Consider the following 24,585-nt stretch of genomic DNA (forward strand, 5'->3'; position numbering starts at 1 on the left):
TTATATACCTACTAACATACAAATCTGTTTTTTTTTTATCTGAAAAAGTTAAAAAGTTATAGGGGTGAGCCACTTTTGAGACGACTCGGTATATTAAAAAATATTGTTTCATAATGTAATATCATTTTAAAATTCTTGTATGTTATTTTAGATTCTGAAGATAATTTTTGAATAAACCGGAATATATTTTTAATAAAAAACATTATTAATTATTAACAGGGTTATAATTATGATTTTGTTACAATTTAAGTAAGTAAATAATGTAATGTAAGAGAAAAAATTCAGATTTTACATTTTACTAAAATATTATCTAAATAAGCGCCTTTCTACAACAACGCCACTGACTCCCAATGGGTAAATTGAGAGTTGCCTACCGGTCAAAAGTCGTTTCAAGACTTAAATGGATTATTTAAGTCAAATTTCTTGCAAATTTGGCACTGGCAAACCATATTTTATAGTTCTTGAACAGAAAAAGTCAATAAAATAAACACTTAAGGACTACAAGCTAAGAAAATGCGTTAATACAGCCGGGGAGATAGCGGCAACAAAGCTTTACCGCACACGTGCGACACGTACTACAAGGTAATAAATGAATGAATAGGCTCCCTCGCCTCTAATCGGTGTTGTCATATTGTAAAAACTTATCCTTTTTAAACAGTATCCGACTTATAATTTAGTAGTATAAGGACTATTTAATACATCTATGGAATATTAAAACCTACTTTATTAAACTGTAGTATTATCATCTCAATATATGTGTATAACAAGAAAAAAAATATTGATAATATTAAAGACGTGACAACATAGGCTGGATGAGGAAGGCTCGGTCGACTGTACCCAGAAGTAAACATGTGTACAAAAAATATTGTTTGTCCGCGTTGAGATGTAAATAGTGTAGTCTATATTTTATTTTAAGTCTATGAATATTACCTATAGAGGAAAGTCACCAAATATTGAATAGTATCCCTAATATGGAATACCATTTCTCGAAAATGTATACGGCTTGTCGCAAAAGACAGAGATTTTTAATCTCTTTCCATCATGTGCAGGTTTTGCCTTGTCATTTAAACGAGCTTTGTCAAGGTGAGAGTGTTAGCGATATGAGAAGTTTTTAAGATACTCAGAAAGTAAGTATTTCTTGATACATATGTGATGCAATAATATTTTATATTATGACAAACAATCTCACTGGACTGGACCGACAAAGGATTAAAAATAGATGAAGAATATCTTAAAACCATTTAAGATTCGCTGATGACATAGTCCCAATTGCAAACACAAATTAATGAACTAAATACAGCCAGCAATAAAGTGGGTCTCAAAATGAATCCAGCAAAAACTAAATTAAAGTAATGTACAACGAACTAGTGGAAAGAAAGAACATTCTAATACAAAACACAACACTGGAAATAGTACAAGAATTTGGGACAACTAATACACAACGTTAGCGTAGCGTACTTATGGAAGAAACTCTATCATGTTCAAGTCTAGAATAGAGTGGATATGACGAAAGACTTCTCCAGGTAATAGATGTTATCCACAGAGTAAAATCCCTCAAATTGCAATGGGCAGGACACCTGGCAAGAAGAACGGAGAACAGATGGACCACAAAAATGACGGCATGGTACTCATGAGGAATTAAGAGACCTAGAGGAAGACTAAACCTGAGATGAGACCATGATATTAGGAAGTTAGCAGGGATAACTTGGTCCCGCATAGCCAACAATGGACAACAATGGGCCCAACTACAAAGAGAGTATTTAAATATGTAAGGGAGGCTAATAATTGGAAATGGTTGAATAAGCTGAGAATGATGATGACAATATTTTATAAACGTATAAAGACCTTACACTAGAATGCTTAAAATAGTAGGATATTGGACTCGATCCATTTTAATACTGACCACCCCATATGTAACAGAAAACCGTTATTAAGTTGTGTGCAACTGTATGTCTGATAATAACTAAGAATAACAATTCTGTTTTGACGTTAATTAGATAATACGTTTAATACATCATTTTTACATTAAAATTTTCACGAAATATTGACTTTTATTGTTCCTCAACAAATAGTAGTGTTATCTCTTTTATCACATTAACGCATGAATATACTTGCTACATGTGTACGTATTTTTTTGTACCGTTTTTCTGCTCTTCTCTAAAATGGAGTTTATCACATTTCACCCATGAATTTTTGATTTACTATTCCTATAACCCTTGTTCTATAACATAAAAACTAAATGGTATTCCGTATTTGGTTACTTTCCTCTAATAAAGTATTTTTTACTAGTTCATAAATAATTTTGGAATAATAAGTAATTGATTGAACTTTTCAGGTAGAAAACTTAAAAAAGAAGGTATTCTAAATAAAATGTCTACACGAAATTCGCCAAGCGAAAAGTTATATGTCGTACTTATGAACGATATAATAATGTTCAATAAAATGAAGAAACCTGCCCCTGAAATAAATTCTTTAAAAGTTTCATTCATATTTCCTTTGAATAAATCAAAAGTTATTGAAGTAAGTAGAATGATTTAAATACGTTAAACAAAATTGCATATGAACACGGGCGGATACAGGAATTTATTTTAATGGGGCCCAAATAAAAAGTATTGTAGAATATGCTTTTTAGGACACCATTTTTAATCCAAAAGCCTAATATTCAACCCAATTCATAGATTTAAAGGGGGCGGGCCCACGCCCCCCCCCCCCACTCTGTATCCGCCACTGCATATGAAGACTACAGGGGGAAGGGGGAAAACGATCCAAGGCACAAAATTAATATTTCCTGAAAAAATAATTTGAAGTTTTATTTTATTTACAGTTAATCAAAAACTATTGCATTCCTGATGATTATGAAATCTTGTGAATACGGTCGTAAAACGCATTAAAATCCGCATTAAGAAACCCGTGCAATTCTGAGCATTCTGAGCAAACCAGTTATACAATTGTGACAAGACATCGTTGCACTTTCGTTCTACAGCAGCACTGAAAAAGTCTGATTTAATGAATGTAGTGTTATCAGCATACATAGTAATGTGTGCATTGTGTATTAACAGAATTTATATTAGCAACATAAACTAAAAATAAAGTCGGTCCCAAAATGGAGCCTTGCGGAACTCCGATATTAACAAGGATGTACTTAAACAGCCGTTAAACGGTAGCCTACTAAAATGCCGTTAATAGATATTGTGACGTCGTTCATGTCGGCGGAAAGTAATGCCTAGCCTTAAGCATTCTGCAAGAGCACCTGTGGGTCAGTGGCTGAGGCTATCGCTTCGTAAGCGGATGGTCCGAGGTTCAAATCTCACGCCGACCAAAACTTTTTTATATTTTTTTTTGACTAAATCATCTGCTACCAACCGGCTACAGTGTTAAGTTTCCTAAGAATAATACTGTGGTTAACGCAAACGACTTATAATATAAAGAATGTAAGAGAGCACTACAACTTAAAACCGAACTTGAGTGGCATACATATGCGCCACAAGAGGATAAATCCCATGCATTCGTTTTGAAGGGCCTGGACGATGAGCCAGATCCTGAAGAAGTGGAAGACGAACTTAGGCAGCTCGGACTAGACATCAAGAAGGTCCACACCATGCAAACCAAATACAGATATATGTATTTGGTTATCACAGCGGCAAAACACACCCTGGCACAGCTAAACCAGATCAAGTACATCAACCACGTAAGTGTAAGATGGGAACGGCGACGCCAAAGCACCGAGGTTCTGCAATGCCGGCGCACAGTGGTGTGAAACTGATAATATAACGAAAAAACCCTATATTTCCTAGACCGTTAACCCAATCGCATTGTGACGGATTTTATTCGATTCAGCTTAATAAAATACATGAAATAACATGGTTTAATAAATTTATTTAAAAGTAAACTGAGCACCAATTGAAACGTAACGTGAACATTTTTGCATCAAGTTGAACTTCTTGTATTTTCTGAACTATTGAAAGCGTTTTGATTTGCTAGCCAGATTCTGAAACGCTTTTTTTATCGAATTATTGGCCAATACCCATAATACAGGGTATATTTTTTACAAAATTTTAAGTGACCTCCATTTTGTGGGGGGGATGGAGGATTTCTATTATTTGTGGGTATTTTAAAAGAGCTGTTTTACACCTCGGGATGTTTTTGAGTTTTTCTGGGGTATCGCTCTCCATTGCGATGTTTTACTTTTTTTATGATTTTCGGTAAGGTTTTAATTCTAATAAATTTATCTCATTATGAAATTAATATATTGTTTTTTTGAGTATTATGCGTATTAACTAATGATTATACTAAGTAATTATATTGTATCGTTAATGAAAAAGTGTTAAATGCTTCTTTTGTTATGCCAAGATACATAATAAAACCTGTTCATATAATTTAAATATACCAGCTAGATAAATTTTTAACGCCCTGTATAACTGTAACACTTTTTAGTTTAATAAAATTATTTGTTTGCTTTACTTAATTGTACATTAAAATGCATAATGCTTAAAAATACGATATCTTCATTTCACAATGAGATAAAATTATTAGTATTAAAACTCTACCGACAATCATAAGAATATCGAAAACATCGCAACGGAGAGCGATAGCCAAAAAAACTCATAAACGTCCCGAGGTATAAAACACCTCCTTCAAACTATCCACAAAAAATGGATCTCCTTCATCCCTCCACAAAATGAGGCTCACTTAAAATTTTGTTAAAAATGCGCGCATTTTAGTTTTACCCTGTATTATGGGTCCTGACCAATAATTGAAAAAAAATTGCAAAGAACGGTTCGATAGTCGATAAAACTATATTCAAAATTCAAAATTCCTTCAAAAGTTTAAAAAATACAAGAAATTAATGCAAAAATTTGCACTTTACGCTTCAATTGATGCTCAGTTTAGTTACACACTGTGGTTCAAATTATTATAATTTATAACATTTAAATCTTATACAACATAATGATATTTATATAATTTTAAGTGACAAAAAAAGTAAATTATATTAAATGAATTCATCGGCATCCGCAAAAATGAGGAATGTAGTTTTCATTTTTTTCCACACTGTTTATCTTTTATTTTAAATTTTTAACAAACGTGGCCGAATGTGGCGATAAAATTTATAGAAACACTACTTTAACAGTTGCTTTTTTTAGTCAAGTTAATCCGAGACCAAAGCTCGGTAAAACTTTTTTGTTCTAGTCTGATTAAAGTAAGAAGTAAAGTAATTTTATTAGAAATAGATTCAAACTAAACTGCATCAAAGGCACGGTATATTTTGGCAAAATGATTTTTACTTTTAATACCCATGGATAAACGAAACAGTTCCTGGGTAATACCGATTTTTAGGAATTAAAAGAAGGGCTGTAAAATATTACTTGTTTTCGCTTTATTTTTGCGCGTTTCGTATATTAAGAAAATTGTCAAAAAGGAGGTGTTGTAAATTCAAAACTAGTAATTAAATTAAAAAAGTAATATTATTATATTGTCTTTGAACTAACTCGATGTAAGATAGGATAATTTAAACCCGATTTAAAACCTCCTTTTTTGTTTTTTTTCCATTGTCGAAACCACTGTGCGGCGTTGCTGTCGCTGGGGACATGCGACGTCTCATTGCTACAGAGCACCTAGATGCAAAGAATGCGCGGGCAACCATTTAACGTCAAATTGCACTGCAGAGGAAAACGAACCCCCAAAATGCGCCAACTGTGGGGGCGAACACCGAGCTTCCTACACCGAATGCGAAGTTTACAAATACAGAGTAAACATGGCTACCCAAACCAGAGGACAATCAACAGCCTCCACTACAAGGCTTGTGCCAGCTGCACCCCCTACAACCAACGTGTGGATAGAGAGACAGAAACAGAACAGTGCGAGTGACAGTGCGGGAGTTAACAAAAGCCACCAATCAAGTGAAAACACCACTAGTTCACTTCCTGTAAATAGTAACATAAGGATGAATGAAAATCTAAACGAGGTAAGTCAGTTTACGACACTTTTAAAAGAAATTAAAATACACGTTAACTTTTCTGAACTGAACAGGTTTCTTGCCGATTTTTTAAAAGTCGTTACGACTTGTCATCCAAATGAGAAGGCATTAGCATTGATGCAATTTATCCCTAACTTAGATAATTACAAAATATAATTCAATTCATTAAATATAGTTCAATGGACCGCCAAAGGTATCACAAACAAAATTGGAGAGCTAATTAATTTTCTATACACAAATAAAATTGACGTAGCTCTGATCACGGAAACTAAACTTGATCAAAACAACAAATTTTATGTTAAAAATTACCATACCTATAGAAAAGACCGTGTCAGAGGAGGGGGTGGGGTGGCAGCCTTAGTTAAGCACGGCATACCCCACTCTCCCCTACCAAACACTGACACAGCGCTAGAATGTATCTGCCTAAAATTTATGGAAAATGTTGCTTATGCAAGACCTTACCTTCGCGTAAGCCCCGATGACTTTGATTGTATTTTCGACCTAGGAGCGAGGGTCTTGCTGTTAGGAGACTTAAATGCTCGCCACCCCCTATGGAATAACAGGGGTACAATACAAATGGCACGTTCTTAAAAAACTATATCGAAGAAAACAACCTACAAATCCTCGCAACAAACCAACCCACCCACCTACCCTCAAATGGCTCCTCCCCGTCATACATAGACCTAGTTATCAATAAAAACTTTACGAATATTCAAGACCCTATAGTAGCAAACGAACTGTCATCAGATCACCTCCCTATATTAATAAAAATTAGTGGCGCTTTCCATAGAGAAAAAGGACCTAAAACATTTATTTATAAAAATGCAAATTGGACCAGATTTCGAAATTACATAGATACTAACCTAGTAATCAAAAACACTATAAATACATCCGAAGAGCTGGAAACAGAGGTGGAAAACCTCGCCAAGCTAATTCAAAAAGCACGAAATAAAATTGCCAAACAAACACATATAAAACTCGCAGAAAGCTGTCTGCCAGAAGAAATTATAAATATAATCAAATTTAAAAATAATTTACGCAAAAGATGGCAAAGAACTAAAATACGTAGCCTCAAAATCAGATTAAATCTTCTCACAGAAACAATAGAAGACAAAATAACAGCTTATAAAAACGAAATCTGGTCCAACAAATTAAAAATTCTCTCCACTCAAAACAACTCCTTATGGAAACTAGCCAAATCGCTTAAAAACAGATACAATAAAATCCCAAATTTAGCAAACGAACCACAAAAGTCACACGAAAAAGCTGACCTGCTTGTTGAGCATTTTTCAAATGTATGCAGGGAGGAGCCAAGTATTACACAACACCAAATACACGTAGATTATGCTGCAGAGAGTTTTACCAGACATAAAGTGTTCATTGCACCCAGATTGTTAGGTAGGATTCTCGCAACACCAAAAAGAGTCGCGGAAACAATAAAATGTTTACCTAAGAACAAGGCGCCAGGCGAGGACGGTGTTGCAAATATATTACTGAAAAACCTCCCAAAAAAGGCTGTAGTACAATTAACGTGCATAATAAACTCAGTGATACAGTTGCAACACTTTCCCCGCCAATGGAAAGGCGCTGTAATTATCCCTCTTCTTAAACCATCAATGGGAAAGCCATCAAATGATGTAGCCTCATACAGACCAATAGCTTTACTCAGCAGCATGGCCAAAGTAGCCGAAAATTTTTTATTAGAACTTATACGTTTATTTATATATATTTAGACCCACCATAATACAAAAACAAAATAATAATAAAAAAATTTATATTAACATTACATAAAAATAATATATAAAACATCAAAAATCCGTGATCAGAGCTACATTATTTTTAACCAAAATATACAAAAAAAAATAGGTAAATAAATACCCATATGAATAAATCAAATCCAAATCAAATTAAATATTACTTCAAAATAAAAACTGCCATCCAATAGCAATAACATTTTTTCTAGTCTTAATACAAACTCGGGTTTTTTATAGCAAGTCGCATTTTTTCCCGAGAATGCAAATAAAAAATCTTTAAAAAAGTAGCAGAAACGTTAAAGTTCTATCACAGATTATACAGATTATAATCTTTGTTTTTTCTTTATTGTTTTTCGTGGTTCCAATTTTCGGAATCGGGCACTAGTTAGGTGACTAGTTTGCGCACATAGCACGCCCACTTATGACCTCTAAAATTGTGCACAGCGCCTGACCGGCACAGTTATTAGAGAGATATCGGAAAACCGAATAGCGTCATCCAGTATTTACGCGTACCTTATTATGTTACGATATGCGCGAGTCAACGCAACACCCGCTAATAACGTTACTGCTTACCGCCTGACGTAATTTGCGGATCAATTACACCAAGCGTTCTTTCTAAATAACCTCTGATAACGTTTAAAAATTGCTTAAATGGGCATGTGCGGGTATTTGACAACCGGAGCCGGCCGGCGAGATCTTTTATTTTAGGTTATGTTTGAATTGTTTTGAATTATTGCTTTAGTTTTATTAGGTAATTTGATATTTAAGTAGCTGGGATTAGTTTTAATTAAATAAATATGGCCCAAAATATGGATTCCACCTCTTCCAATACTAAAGAACCTATAAAGAGTCTTAGGTTTACAGCAGATGACGACTTAGCCCTTCTAAGAGAATTTGTTGCTTGTTGTCCTAAACCCATTGGCAGACGTTGAACAATAAAGCACTGGAAATAAGCACTTAGCCCTTTAGTTTTAAAATACCTAGTAAACAAAACAATTTCAAAGTTTTAAATTCAAAGTTAGGTTAAGTTTAAATAGCGGAAGCGACGCGATCAGAATTCTTTCCGATCCGATAACTATAAATCTAAGCTATAAATGAAGAGAGTTAATACCACCTCACGTAAAGGAAATAACACCTGGCCTTATTAACGTCCATGCACGCTATTCGGTTTAGCGATATCTCTCTATTACGCTGGTTATTGTTATTTTACGCGAGTTTATTTTTGCGCACAGGAAATTTGACTCGTTTGCACATCGTCATAAAAAACAATTTTCGTACCACGAATTAGGGACAAGATTTTTATCTGTATACTTATAGGATACCTAATCTGTGGTTCTATCAAGTTAAGCGAAAGCAACAATAAAAACAAAATAAACATGAAAGTCGACCGCTGACGGACCTCGTTTCAAATATCTTTTCTTTTCACATTGTATAAGCTTATAAATTAGGATAAGAAAAACCGCAATTATTTAGAGAAATAATTGTTTACTGTGACAACTAACGGCCATGTAGCCATAGAGTTGCTTGCCACCATGCGACAATATTATTGGAAAAGCGCTGCAATGTAACTAAAAACTGGTAATTAATAAAGATTGTTTGAAATTGAAATTGATTGCTTCGTAAGCGGATGGTCCGAGGTTCAAATCTCACGCCGACCAAAACTTTTTTATATATTTTTTTAGCGTGATCTTATTGCATTGGTTTCACTCTTTGGTTGGATTGGTTTAGTTATTTGGCGGGTTGGTTAGCGTGGTTATTTGGAGGGTGTTAATTCATTGGTTAGTTGGTTATTTGGTGGGGTTGGTTGATTTTTACTAATTTATATTTGTTTTTTATATTTTTTATCAGTGTCGAGGTTAGTTGCGTTGGTTAAGTTGGTTATTTGGTGGGGTGGGTAGCGTTGGTTAGTCCTTATAAAATTCCTATATTTCATAAAGCCGTCAAGTGCGTCACATCAACGACGTCATACCTATTAACGGCATTTTAGTAAGTTACCGTTTAACGGCAGTTTAAGTACAGTCTATTAACAACTTCATATTGAGATTTGTACTATGTAATTGTATTATTTCCTGATTTTGTTAAAACTACATATTGAAGTATATCAATAAGAAAGGTCGATCCTGAAATTGTTGGACTTAATCACCTGTAAAAATGAATTTGAAAGAGTCACAGCCTTTTTACAGAAAACCGAAAAAATTGGGAAAATTGAAGATATACCTAAACTATTCCTCGCGCTGACCGGACATAAAAAACATTAAAAATGGGGTTGTAACATTCAACTGGGGTTTGGAGGAGAATTCAAAATTATTATTGGCAACATCATTTCAAGCCATATTTTCTACCGAGTACAAACAGCGCTTGGACTTATTCTAGATAGGTATTTCATACAACAGTGTGGATGTTTTTCCAAAGAGCACGTACAACTTAACAAGTATAGCTAGAGACGTGAGAAATATAAAATAACACGCGACCGGTGCTATCCCTAAGTCTCTTTCTATATTTGGACAACAAATATATCGAAAAAAAGGCCTTCAGTTGGCTTGGAAATGACGATCGATGGATGACATTCCCCATATACTTTACATAATTTCATAGCCATCGCTGACGCTTCTTTTCATCATATTGTGTTATCTAACTGACAATTATTCTGACTGGATCGATCTTCGATACTTGGACGATCGCATACAATACTTTAAATGTGACTTGATCGTTTTTCCTCTGTGGTCTTCATATAGTAATGTTAAAATTTGTAGATTTTAGACAAAGGTTGTTTAAAAATAGTCTGTCAAGATGAGGATCTGATCTTGTATCATGATCAGTTATGCGAGACACTAAAATGGGTGGAAAGTATTAATTCTGCTATAGATAATTATCTAGAAGATAGGTAAGTGTTGATTATAAAAGTAACTATGTAAATATTAAAAATTTATTTCTAAAATAGTTGTACAAATACGTTTACAAGTCTAAAGTACCATCTAGACAACGTTTTACCTGTCAGTTAAAAGACCGTCTAGAGACAAGTTTAGATTGGAAACTGCCCATAAGGACAACGTAAATACTGTTTGGCGCTGTTCTTACAACGGACGCGATCCAAAGCTTTTGATAATTTCTGAGCGTTTGGGCATTTTCCGTAATTATATCGGAAAATATTTTCTATTCAAAAGTATTATTACTTTCTTTTATTTTCACAAATAAAATACATATACAGGCTGTTTTAAAAGGCATGTACCATCTCTCATGGGGAGATTCCTCACGTAAAAATAAGATTTATTTTTCATATCAACGTAAGTCCGATTCTGGATTGTTTTGTTGCTACAGGGTGTTAAAGTCTTAATTTTATTCGATTTATTTTAATTTTCTTCCAAGAAATTTTAGCGATTCCAATGAAATTTTGAGAGTAAAAGTTACTATAAATGCGACATATTTTGATGCTAAAAAAGTGTCGCCATATTCATCAGGGACATGCATATGGGTTATCACTGGAACTTCCCCTAGGAGAGCTTCCCCTAGGAGATGCAAGACCTTGTCGTTGGTGGGGAAGCTCCTTGTCAGGTGCTGGCGGAATCTCTTCTAGCACTTTGGCTCGGTCCAAGAAGCATCTCACTCATTGTCTTGTCTCTGGCTGTAGTGGCCAGGGAATTGCACCAAGACATTTAAACCAGGCACCTTCTACTGTCTGTGGTCAAGTCTCGCGGGTAGAGGGTGTGGGGGGTCTTGGCTTAACCGCCTGGACCAAGAGGAGACAACCTCACCAAAAACCTAAATCCTACGATGGCGGGGCCAGGTCAAAGGGATGCGTGGCTAGATAGAGGACTAGCCATTACTGGTCTCAACCTGGGGCATCAGGGGGCACCCCATTGTATTTACCCCTTACTTCTACATGCGGGGCTCTGTAGAAGTGGACTGACTATCCCTAGCGACTCGTGGGAACACTATGAGATCAAACTATCATAAAAACACCACCGGTGAAGCTGTGGGGAAACCCCCTAGTAACACTGGGAACATTATGAACGAAAGTTCCAAGGGACCAATCCCAAAGGGAACTACAGGAGGGGCGGCTGACACTTGTGCGAGGCCAGCCTCCACAAGTGGTACACAAGCTATCACCTCTTCTAGTAAGGTTCGGGAGTCCACCTCTAGACCTAACAAGCGACACCAGTTACCGTTCCGTCTACCAGGCTTGGGTCAACCAGGCGGGTTAGACGATCCGCTGAGAGTAGGTCTTAGCGGAGCACAAGTACGGAGATACCTCCGGCTGCTCCACGAAGGACTTGCTCCGGAGGAAGCAAAAGCCAAAACTCTCCTTGAAAAAGGAACCAAGAAACAACCTGGCGCATCTCCACCAAAGGGCAAGAGAGGGAGCGAAAACCTCTCCCCTTTGCTCCGTCAAGGAGAGAAAAAAGCCAGGATGGAAAGCCGTCCCACACCGAGAGGCAAGCAGGGACGTATCACTAGCTATGCCGCTATTGCTGGACAAGTGAAAATTGCGGTGCTTCCAAAGGAATATCCTGAGGTTGTACTGACTACCGAGCAGCAAACGGCTCTAGAAGAGGCGATACTGGACGAAGTAGTAGCGAGCGGATTGCGACGCAACGATCCACAAAGTGTGGGTCAGCTGCGCTTTGCGGGGATACACTTTAGGGTGGGCATGATCCTCATAGATTGTGCATCTGAAAAATCGGCGGATTGGTTGGTGGAAACGGCACCTAAGCTTAAAAATTGGCAGGGGCCGGGACTGGTTGCAATGAGGGGAGAAAACATCCCTAAAGGGACAACCATCACGGTCTTTCTGCCAAGAAGCAAGGGGAAAGACACCGCCTACCTGCTAGACCTTATCCAAGCTCAGAACGAGAATGTGAGTACATCGAGCTGGCGAGTCCTCAACTCGAAGGAGGAGGGCCATGGTCAGGTCCTCACAATAGGAATTGACCTCAAATCCAAGGAGGCAATAGAGAAAGAAGGATATAACCTCTATTATAGATTCGGGACGGTACCGGTATCAGGTCCAAGAAAAGAACAAGCTAAAGAGGGGGAGAAAATGGAGACAAATACTCCAGCCTCCAACTCACAAGTACCTCAGCCGGAGACAAGCTCCTCGACTGTGAAGGACACGGTTGGCGTAACTCCAGCCGTGAAAGGGTGTATATCCTCGGAGGAGGTTGATGACCACTCCACGGAGGAGGAACATCTGTTGCCAGGGGGGGATGGGAAATACCCTGTCCTCCCTACAACAGGGGGACCCTTACCTACCCCAGAAACCTGATGCATGGGATATCCCAAATAAACCTGCACCATGCAAAAGGGTCTTCTGCCACAATCACAAGACTCTTTGAGAAAAACCAATATGTAATGGTACTAGCCCAGGAACCCTGGGTGTACCAGGGACAAATTAAAGGGTTGTCTGGAAAAAATTCCAGTGTAATATATGATAACAGGCAGGAACTTCCCCGAGCCTGTATTCTTATAAGAAACAACATTAACTACACATGTGTTTCAGAATTTACAACCCGGGATCTTGTTCCAATCATGGTTCAACTTAATATCGAGGGTTGTGCAAAAATATCGTGATTGCCTCTGCATACTTTCCGGGTGATGGGCAGACACCGCCTCCGGAAATAGAGGAGCTCGTGCGATTCTGCAGCCAACGGCGACTACCTCTGCTATTGGGATGTGACTCCAATACGCACAATGAGGTATGGGGAAGCACTAATACTAACACTAGAGGTGAGTGTTTACTAGAATTCCTCTTAGCATACAATGTTGAAGTTCTCAATATAGGGAACACCCCCACGTTTGTGACAAAAACGCGGGCGGAAGTATTAAATTTAACAATCGGGAGTGCTAGTGTAACTAGTTACGTGAAAGATTGGAGGGTTTCAACGGAACCTTCCCTATCAGATCACAGAATCATCGAGTTCAAATTAGGAGGAATCATACTCCAAACTGAAATTCGAAGGAATCCAAGAAAAACCGATTGGGAACTATACCACACCAATCTCGTAAACAACCTGGACCAAATAGATGCAGGTAGGGCTAGGAACCACCTGTATCTAGAATGGTACGCAAAGGAAGTCAGTGGTGCAATATTGGATGCATATGAATCTAGTTGCCCCACAAGTAAGGGCATACAAAAAGTAACAACAAGCCCTGGTGGAACAAAAAGCTGGCCAATCTTAGATCGGAGGTCCGACGACTCTTCAACAGAGCCAAACCCAGCGGCGAATGGCAGCTCTACGCCGAGAAATTAACTGAGTATAATAAGGAGATTAGAAGGGCAAAGCGGTCTGACTTCAGATGCTTTTGCGAAAACATCACTTCAACTACTTATGCAGCTAGGCTACAAGCTATGGCCAAGAGTGGGCCCATCCCCAACATGGCACTTAAGAAAACTGACGGAAGCTACACGGAAGGAGATGAAGAGAGCTAACCTCCTACTTCATACACACTTCCCAGGTAGCATATCTATTGATACGCAAGTAGCTCCGACCGAACCCCACAATCCTCGCAGGGAAGACTGGGAGACGGCCAAGCTAGTAATAACAGAACAAAAACTGAAATGGGCTATTGACACCTTTCAGCCTTATAAAACAGCAGGAATAGATAGGATTTTTCCTGCCCTTCTAAAGAAGGGTCAGGAAATAGCTGCACACCATCTATTAAACATTACAAGAAGCAGCTTAGCGATGGGATATATACCAACCATCTGGAGAAGAGCTAAAGTCATCTTCATACCCAAAATAGGCAAAACTAACTGGGCTAACCCCAAATCATTTAGGCCTATTAGTCTCACATCGTTCATATTAAAAACGATGGAGAAAGTAGTGGACAACCATATTAGAGTAAATCATCTACAGGTTAAGCCACTGCACGATAGTCAGCATGCATATAGAGCGGGCAGATCCACAGAAACTGCTCTGTACCAGTTAACTGAGCTAATACAGGCAAGCCTGGATAGCAAAGAAACAGCACTTTGTGCCTTCTTGGACATTGCAGGGGCGTTTGACAATATACCTCACAAGGTGGTCAAGCGATCTCTTGAAACAAGAGGGGCGAACAGTACGATAATTCGCTGGTTTTGGAAATGCTCTCAACACAACAGCAGAGGCTGAGATAGGTACCAAAACTGTAGTTGTTAAAACAACGCAAGGAACTCCACAAGGTGGAGTGACCTCCCCCCTACTGTGGAGCTTGGTAGTGGATGAACTACTGGAAGAATTAACTCTAGCGGGAATACACTGCATAGGGTACGCAGATGACATAGTCATCATTGCACAGGGGAAACATGAAGGCACCCTGTGTGATATTATCCAAAGAGGATTCCGCATCGCTGAGAGATGGTGCAGGACTGTCGGGCTGAGTATTAACTCAGATAAAACCGCAGTAGTGCCATTCACCAGAAAGCGAAGTTTGAAAAACTTGAAAAGAATCCATCTAGATGGAAAGGAAATACTGCCATCACAGGAAGTGAAATATCTGGGAATAACCCTGGATAGTAAACTTCTCTGGAACAGGCATATTAAGAACATTACCAGCAAAGCCACAAAGGCTCTCATGATATGCAGAAGACTGGCGGGAAATAGGTGGGGCTGCGCCCCTAACATTTTGCGCTGGATGTATACCATGATAGTAAGACCCATGATTACTTATGGAGCAGTTGCTTGGTATACAAAACTAGAGCAACGTACAGCAAGGCAAACCCTGTGCAAAGTACAGAGACTGGCATGTATCTGCATCACAGGTGCCATGAGAACATGTCCAACAGCAGCAATGGAGGTCATTCTAGACCTAACACCACTGCATATTGTCGTCGGTAGTTATGCCAATGCGACAATGATTAGAATGGTCATTGACGGAAACAGTACTGGGAGAATTTTCAGGTCAGGGGCTTGGAACACCCTCAAAAAGAAAATTCCACTTCTCCAACTCCCAGTGGATGACATACCAAGAATTTACAACTTTGAGAAACACCTCACTGTAGTATTGAGTAATAAAAAGGATTGGAAGAAAGAAACGCTTACTCAGCATATAAAAGACCATACCATCACGTGGTATACTGATGCTTCCAAAACCAAAGCAGGGACAGGGATAGGAGTATTTGGGCCGAAAACTGAATACTCCGAACCAATGGGCACCTACCCCAGTATCCTTCAGGCAGAAATTTGCGCTATCGAAAGATGCGTACAATTTATCTTGGATAGGAACTATCGAAAACAGGAAATTGCCATCCTATCCGATAGTCAAGCAGCACTTAACGCGATCAACTCAGTAACCATCAATTCGAAGTTGGTCAAAGAATGCCTAGAGAAGCTCAACAAATTAGGCAAAGAAAATAAAGTCCTCCTACTCTGGGTGCCTGCTCACCAAGGGATAGAAGGCAATGAAAAAGCAAATGATCTAGCTAGGAAAGGAGCGAACACTCCACTAACTGGACCAGAACCGTTCTGTTTTCCAAACGGGAACCAACTGAAAGCGGAACTGAAGAATCTGGAAGACTCCATCCGTAACTTTGAATGGGTGTCCTCCAACGGTCTAAGACACTCGAAAAAGTTCCTTAGAACTTATGACCGAGAAAAATCAAAGGTTTTCCTTGATTTAAGTAAAAACAATCTTCGGATTGTCACGGGGTTTCTAACAGGACACTGTCTCCTCAACGAACACCTCAGTAGACTGAAACTGAGAAACAACGGCGAATGCAGATTTTGTGGGGAAAATGGGGAAACACCAGAACACCTTATCACTGAGTGCGCCGAGACGACGACCATTCGTGCCATGAACCTTGGCACGTCTGATGTCGAGGATGGAGAGCTGGCCTCTGTGGAGCCGTCTCAGATACTGGCTTTTCTTAAAGCCCTGAGACTGTATGATGAGTTATAACTCGTTATAACTCAAGAAAGGGAAACACACAATAGATCTATAAGGTCGCGGTGATTAACTCCCCTTCTAAACATTCTACATTCTATCACTGGAATATTTTTCTAAAAAAGCATGAACGCCACTGACTTTTTTTCTCTTGTTAGAGAAATAGTGAAAGCCGTTTAATGCCGATTAAAAGTTGTCTCTTCACATTTTGTCGATTTCGGCCTCCCTGATGAGATAAATGCAATTTTATTAATTTGCCTTGATCCAAGTCTAATAGCAACATTTAAAACATTTTAATATCATTAACTTTCGAAAGTTTTAAATAAGTACTCATTGATTCCTCATAAAAAATATGAAAAAAAAATCCTATAAACATAGATTACTAGTTTTAAAATTACAGGATGTTAAAACGTTTTAAACTTATTTTAATTTTGTAATTAATTATCTTAAATTCCATTATTTTTTTATTTGAATTTGATGTAGACTAATAGTGATAACTTATAGTAATAATATTTAATAATAAATTAGATAAAATAATTTATTAATTTTATTTTTGAATTAATTTTATTAATTATGATTAATAAAATTGCGTTTATCTCATCAAGGAGATCGAAAACGACAAAATGTCAAGATACAACTTTTAACAGGCATTAAACGGCGTTTACAATTTTGCTGTCAAAAGAAAAAAGTCAGTGGCGTACATGTTTTTTTTTTCGAAAAATATTCCAGTGTTAATCCATATACAGTACGTCTGTCCGTTCTGTAGCTACGGGGTATCCGTGAGAGGGGATACGATATTCTCTCGATGTTTTTCGTAAAAAAATAGACGACGCGTCCCATCAATAAAAATTCAACAAATTTGCAAGTAGCCAATAATATGAGTGGGCGGAGCGATTTGCGGTGACGCACTCGTCAAATCGACGTATAAAATATATTGCTGTTTATTTAAATGTTTTTTGTCCGCATTCCTTTCATAGACACAGATCCAGCAGATGTACTGTACACGTGCCTGATAAATCTATCGACACTTTTTTGGCATTAAAATATGTAGCGCACCCGTATCCGACGATACGGTGATACGATATTAGTTTTATTGGTTGAATTTAAAGACTTCGATTGGTTAGAAAATTACGCAGTTTTTAAATTTATTGCATTTTCATGACTACATTCATCGGATGTACGATTTGATTGTGATTGGTGTCATTTTATATTTTGATTTCCATAACGATTTCGCTGTTTTACTTATAGTCTAAGAGCTAGTAACGTTTTCGAGAGAGAATTTTAAGAAAGTTGGTTCGTTAATATATCTTTTGTTATGCTCTCCTGAACAGAGTGCGGACCGTCTGGTGGCTGGTAGACGTTGTGTTCACTCTTAACAAAGTGTTCACTACTGCGTATCTTATCACAGACATCCGGCCACTACTGATCTGCATCACAAATTCTCCCTGTATTTCAGGAACTTAGAGGAGGCTAGGACAAACATATGTGTAGCATATTTAGTTTCATAAAAAAGTAGCAAAGTAATGTGAAAATCGCATCATTGTATCTTTACTCATAAACGAGAAATCCCATAAAACACACGGAAATGGGATATCCTGTACAGATGTGATGCGCAGTAATGAACCGCAGTAGTCTACCGGCAGCCAGACGGTCCGCACTTTGACCAGGAGAGCATAGCAAAAATATATTTAAGAACCAGCTTTCTTGAAATTCTTGTTTTCGCGACGTTGTACTATTATATTTTTATTAAGGTTAAATTAAATTTCTCAAAAAAATTTCAAAACATCCATTATTGTGCGATCTTTCTCCGTTGACGGGCTGGAGTAAAAAAATTATATAAAAATCAGGCTTATTACTAAATTATATTTTTAACATTGTTAGTTAATTTATCACCCTCTAATATGTCGTAACCACCGATTTGATTGGTGGCATTCAAACATCCAATTTCAACTATCTATTGTCTATCGTTTTTGAAAAATGTCCATATAACAAAAAAGTACATAATATTGTGGGAAATCGCCGAATCGAAAGAATATACTTCTAGTATTTTTCGCGCCCTTTCATTTAGACACTCTGTATTATAGGAAAACTTTAAGGAAAGAAAGTTCAAACAGGAGACCTGTTAAAAGGAAAGACGTCAATGAATACAACGAAATAGGTTTAAGTCCTGGACGTCCACTGAAAAAAAGAAAATTTATGGTAAAAAGGAGAAGAAAATGGCTTAAAAGATATTATTTATTTTTATTCTTTAGGACCCCAGAAATTCGACTTCCGAAATTCTAAGATTCAGTAGCGGAATATTGGCCAGAAAATCTATCCATTCTGCTTGTAATTCTACACCGATAAAGCTGGAAAGCAACCCTGAAACCAGAGATCTAACGTCAACAGGGTTTCCATTGTTGGAAACAAGTAATTTTTCAAATGGAAGCAATTTAAAAATTGAACAAGGTGAGTTTGATTTTAGAAAAGACAATGTAACTCTCTGAGAGTCATGGTCAGGTCCTCACAATAGGAATTGACCTCAAATCCAGGGAGGCAATAGAGAAAGAGGGACATATCCTCTATTATAGATACGGAACAACACCGGTATCAGGTCTAAGGAGAGACCAAGTTAAAGAGGTGGAGAAAATGGAGACAGATCCTCCAGCCTACATCTCACGGGTACCTCAGCCGGAGGCAAGCTCCTCGACTGTGAAGGGCACGGAGGGCAAAACTCCAACCGTGGAAGGGTGTGTATCCTCGGAGGAAGAACATCTGTTGTCAGAGGAGGATGGGAAATACCCTGTCCCCTCTACAACAGAGGTATGATGGGTTATAGAATGTGTGATGACTCAAAGAAGGGTCGTCATCATTGAGGTCGCAGTGATTAACCCCCCCTCTCACTCATTCCACATTCTACAACTCTCTGAGAACTATAGTATGGCCAACAAGAGTCATTGATTTTGTAATTTTCTCAGTCTGTAATTTTTTCGATATCGACTGTCGAAATCTTCCCTGGCTTGTTAGACCGTATTTAATCCTGTTGATATACTGAGTATTTCCTAAAATAATGCAAATATTTCCGAACGTGATATATACGTATTAATAAAAGTAGTAAATTTTTAAGTTTTGAGGTTTAGTTTAAAAAAGTAACATTTTCAGAGCCGCCGGTATATCAAAAATAAAAAGAAGGTACAATTTTAGATGAACCTGCAGTTGATGAGCAGTTTTCTAAAATATACGGAAAAATTTAAAGAATCACTTTGTACATTTATTTAAGAAACAGTCTCTATAGCGTGCAAAACACCATTTGTAGCAAAACTTTCGCTACAAATGGAGTTTTTAGACAAAAAGTGCGGAATTAATTTAACATGCCTGATTTTGGTATATGTCATGTGACAAATGTCATTTAAAGTAAAACGTAAGGTTAGGTGACCAAATATTCCAAATGTCAAAAGTTATTTAGAATTCGATTTGTTTATTATTTTTTTGTGTCATTCTATTCAGAATATCATTTTCTATCAAATAAATTAAAAACATACCGAGAGTGCCATTTAAAAATCAAAAGTTGTAGTCATTTCTGGTGAAACAGAACGTGAACTAAAATAATTAAATACGTCAATCAATCCTGATTTAGTTATGTCATAAACTTGAATTCATACCAAATCTGTTTTTTTTGTCTGAAAAAAATAAATACATAGTTATTTTTTATACCGAGTGTCCCAATATTCCGTGGACATAGAGCTACTACGTATTTTTGGAATCCGAATAAGTTCATTGAACACTATTTACCTCTATACAAAAGTGCTTTGTTGGAAACTTTTTCAGAACCGTTATTCCGATTTGAATGAGATTTTCAGCAGTATCTATGTTTTGCTAAGTGCTTTAATATTTGATTTTTACAAAAATCAAGAAAAAGTACTGGAGAGGTGAAAAAAACTACCCCCACCCATACATAAATTTTAGTATAAATATTTTCCAACTCCACCGATGACAGATTTTCTTTTTGTAAAATGGTCCCTCTAGTATTTATTACATTTTTCGTCGCTTGTAAAAAACGCCACATAGCATAGTTTTTGAGAAAAAAAATTTTGAAAAATGTATTTTTTCAAAGCCGACCTACAATATATACAGAGAGTTCAAATATCCCGTGAACATAGAATAACTACGTATTTTTTGAATCAAAATAAGTTCACATTATTAATTGCACATAATTTACCTTTATACAAAAGTGCTTCGTTTGTCTGTTAGAGGGCATCAATCAAAAATAAACCCGAACGTTAATTAACTTAAAATTTATTAGTTTTTTAAGCTTTTTATGAAGCTTATTGTCAAATATAATTTGTGATACTAATATAAAATTCCATATTTTCGCCAACTAGATGATTAGAGCATAATAGATTTTATGCGCCTCCTTAGCTTGACGTGACAAAAAAACATTTTTTGGAAGTCAACTTAGGAAAAATATTTTTTTTCTTAAAAACTATGCGCGGTGGCCTTTTTTATAAGAGGCAAAAAATGGTATACTCGTTTTTTTTTCTCAGGTAAGATTTCGACAGACGATGACAGAAAAAAAACAGATGACTTCCATACCAATCTATTTATTTCACTAAAAAAAGTTTCTAATACTTTTTAAGTTAACTATGGATGGGTTTACAAATAAATACGTCATGCGTCGCCTCTTGTTGTTTTTAACCAGTTTTATTGGTTTATTTCAAAAACGACAGATCGTATTTCAATTTTATTGGTTTGACGCAACGATGAACGACAAACGGACTCCGATACGTATGAACTCGACTTAAGATTTTTGAGAGTTGTCAAACTCTTGCCAAATTATAGCTTATAATTTTGTGTCAAATTATGTCAAATAGAAATGATATTTTGCATTTTGCATTTTGGACTGTGTTGTTACTTGTGTTTCGTGTTTTTTTTTTAATTAAGTGGAGGAAAACTCGAGGGAAAATTAAGTGTTGACCCAGACCATAGTTTACAGTTAATATTCGGTGTCCAGAGACCGCCAGAAACACAGTTTACTAGAGACTATGGCCAGAGAGTTGTATTAGCCACAAATAAAGTTGTATGGCATCTCGTATATGGTACCAAAAAATGGAGTATCTGTAAAATAACATCACACGATAGGTAGATAATACATTTTAGTAATGCAGAAACAAATAAGTTTAAAGTTAATTAACCAAGACTAGATTTTTTCAGTTTTATACAGTCTTTTTTTCACAATATTTTGAAGTAATCACTTGTCACACAAAATTTAAATAGGTATATTAATATATTAATTATGCGTTCCAATTGTACCAACTTAAAAAAAACAACAACAAAATAAAATAAACTACTTTCAAATTAAAATGACAGACGCATCTATCACTGTCAAGGATTTTGTCGTTGGACAGACTATAGTTAATACTAGAAGGACCATTTTACGAAAAGATCGGTCGTCGGTTGAGTTGGAAAATATTTATACTAAAATGTATAGCAAAATGTAGACAAAAAAATCCTTTATGGGTATTTCGCCACTGCACTGCAAGAAAAATCTACAAAATAAAATAGTTATTTTTTGTAAACACTTCTGCGTTAAACCTAAACGGACGCTGCTTGTCAGAAGTTGTGTTTACAGTTATAAAAATTTGCCTAACAAAGAAAAAAATGCTTAACGTTTCGGAAAGTTTTCTCTTCCGTCGTCGGAAGCAAAAAAAATATAAAGAACAAAGAAAAAAACTATTTAAAATATTTAAATTGAACTATTCGAGAACACTTTACTTTTTAAAACAGATACGTCTACAAGAAACCGTTTACGTTCTGTTAAAATGACATTATATTAAGTTAAACTTCAAAATTAACAATTACTACCTGATAACAATTACTTAATAAGGTAAAACCAAAAAGCCCAAACTTTCTGTATGGTTATTTTGAAATTTTACGTATGTTATGTTTATTTATGTTATGTTCTTTAAAATCAAAGAAGCGATTGCCATACATTACTAACATCTACAGATGTATGAGCAATACATTTATTTTTATTAGATTAAATTAAAAAGCCTCTTATTTTTATTTTAGAGGCTATCGCTTCTTTCATTATAATTTTGGCGTTATTAAATTTTATTTGCGCCCTGTGTCCCATGAATTTAGTGCCCTGTGTTCCATGAATGCTGACAAATCTTAGATTTGTGAAAATTGATTGATAAGATTTGTATAATGTAATAAACATAACATACGTAAAATTTGAAAATAACCATACAGAAAGTTTGGGCTTTTTGGTTTTACCTTATTAAGTAATTGTTATCAGGTAGTAATTGTTAATTTTGAAGTTTAACTTAATATAATGTCATTTTAACAGAACGTCAACGGTTTCTTGTAGACGTATCTGTTTTAAAAAGTAAAGTGTTCTCGAATAGTTCAATTTAAATATTTTAAACTATTTTTTTTTTGTTCTTTATATTTTTTTGCTTCCGACAACGGAAAGAGAAAACTTTCCAAAACATTAAGCATTTTTTTCTTTGTTAGGCAAATTTTTATAACTGTAAACCATCTTCTGACAAGCAGCGTCCGTTTAGGTTTAACGCAGAAGTGTTTACAAAAAATAACTATTTTATTTTGTAGATTTTTCTTGCAGTGCAGTGGCGAAATACCCATAAAGATTTTTTTTGGATACATGAATCCGCCACATAGGTATAGATATTTTTTAAAATATAGACACCCAAAATCTCATTCAAATCCCCAAAACAAATTAAATTTTGAACTTTATCGTTCACTCACCCTGTACTGTAACTGGATTAATTTCGCATAAACGTTTTTTCAATATTTTTAGCCGACCATACCAATAGGTATGGTAGGCTATTAGGATCGGCAAAAAAAGTTTTTTTAATTTCACTCAAAATGAGTTATTTGGGTAATAAATGACCTAAATACAAAATATTTTCATGGTGTCTGTCTGTCCGTCTGTAACACGATAATCAAACACCGCTGAACCGATTTTAACCAAATTTGGCACAAAAATACTGTGGCACCCGAGAATCTGGCCATTAGTTTTTGGTGGGGGTGTGGGGTTGGTAAGGGGGTATGGGAGGGGTTAAAAATTTAAAAAAATCGTAACTCCAAAATTACAGTAGCTAGCGAAACGCGGTTTTCAATTTAAGATTAGGAATAATATTTGCAACAAAATTTGTAATAACATCAAAATCAGTCAAAGTCGCAGTTTTCGAGATATTAACATATTTTAGTATGGGCGGCTATACGTGCCTCCCGGCGCCAATTTTTTTTTTCTACTCGTGGTTAACATTTTTGGTCCGCATGTTACAATGTACAGCTGGTTCCAATAAAATTGAATACGATTTAAAACATATTTTTATTGTTTCGGGCAGTATATTCTATGATACCAGTTTCCCATTTCTCTACTGATGTCATGCTGACATTCTGAAAAATTTATTTGCCAGTTTGTCAAAAGCAAAGTTCTTTTATTCAATAATCATAATAACCTTAACATGTCAAAATACTTGACACATAAATATACACTGCTCAAATATTCGAAAAAAATGCTTAATGAGTCGTATTCATTTTTTTTGGAACCAGCTGTACCTAACTACAAACTGTTTTTGTTTTTAATCAGATACTGGAACTAATGGTATCAAACCTACTCTGGAGGATAAACTTGCCCTAGAAAATCGTACCGATGTGTTCATTTTTGGAAGAAAACACAACGATCACAATACGACAAAGTTTGGAAGTTTTGTTAGCGGTATACGCTCCACTTTCAAAGGACTTTTCAGTTTTGGATCGAACAAGTAGATTTTTTGTAAGTCAGTGTTTTCGTTGATTTATTTGTAATAATTTTAGTTTTGACGCATATTTTTTCTATACATGTAGAAATAAGTTAATTAGTATATTAGATTTTTTTAAACAGCATTGTAGGTTTTTATTAAGTTATGTAAAGATTAACTTTTTCTAATTTGTCCTATAAAAATACAGCACCTAATATATTTTTTTACGCAAACTTTGATTTCTTTTGAT

At 36.2% G+C, this 24,585-nt stretch overlaps 1 protein-coding gene across 1 annotated transcript in view; it reads left to right on the plus strand.

Annotated features, from left to right (window-relative positions):
* LOC115878142 (putative protein tag-52) overlaps positions 1-24,553 on the plus strand; it is a 32,179-nt gene extending 7,626 nt beyond the window's left edge. Inside the window, exons 4-8 of the mRNA XM_030894519.1 lie at positions 2,336-2,520; positions 10,482-10,612; positions 18,672-18,786; positions 18,840-19,035; positions 24,185-24,553. Of these exons, the coding sequence (XP_030750379.1) occupies positions 2,336-2,520; positions 10,482-10,612; positions 18,672-18,786; positions 18,840-19,035; positions 24,185-24,363 (806 nt within the window). The 3' untranslated portion in view covers positions 24,364-24,553. The remainder of the gene's footprint in view (positions 1-2,335; positions 2,521-10,481; positions 10,613-18,671; positions 18,787-18,839; positions 19,036-24,184) is intronic.
* Positions 24,554-24,585: the final 32 nt, after the last annotated feature.

Source organism: Sitophilus oryzae, unplaced genomic scaffold (genome assembly GCF_002938485.1).
Source record: "Sitophilus oryzae breed Bouriz unplaced genomic scaffold, Soryzae_2.0 scaffold_1500_pilon_pilon, whole genome shotgun sequence".
Classification (NCBI taxonomy): domain Eukaryota; kingdom Metazoa; phylum Arthropoda; class Insecta; order Coleoptera; family Curculionidae; genus Sitophilus; species Sitophilus oryzae.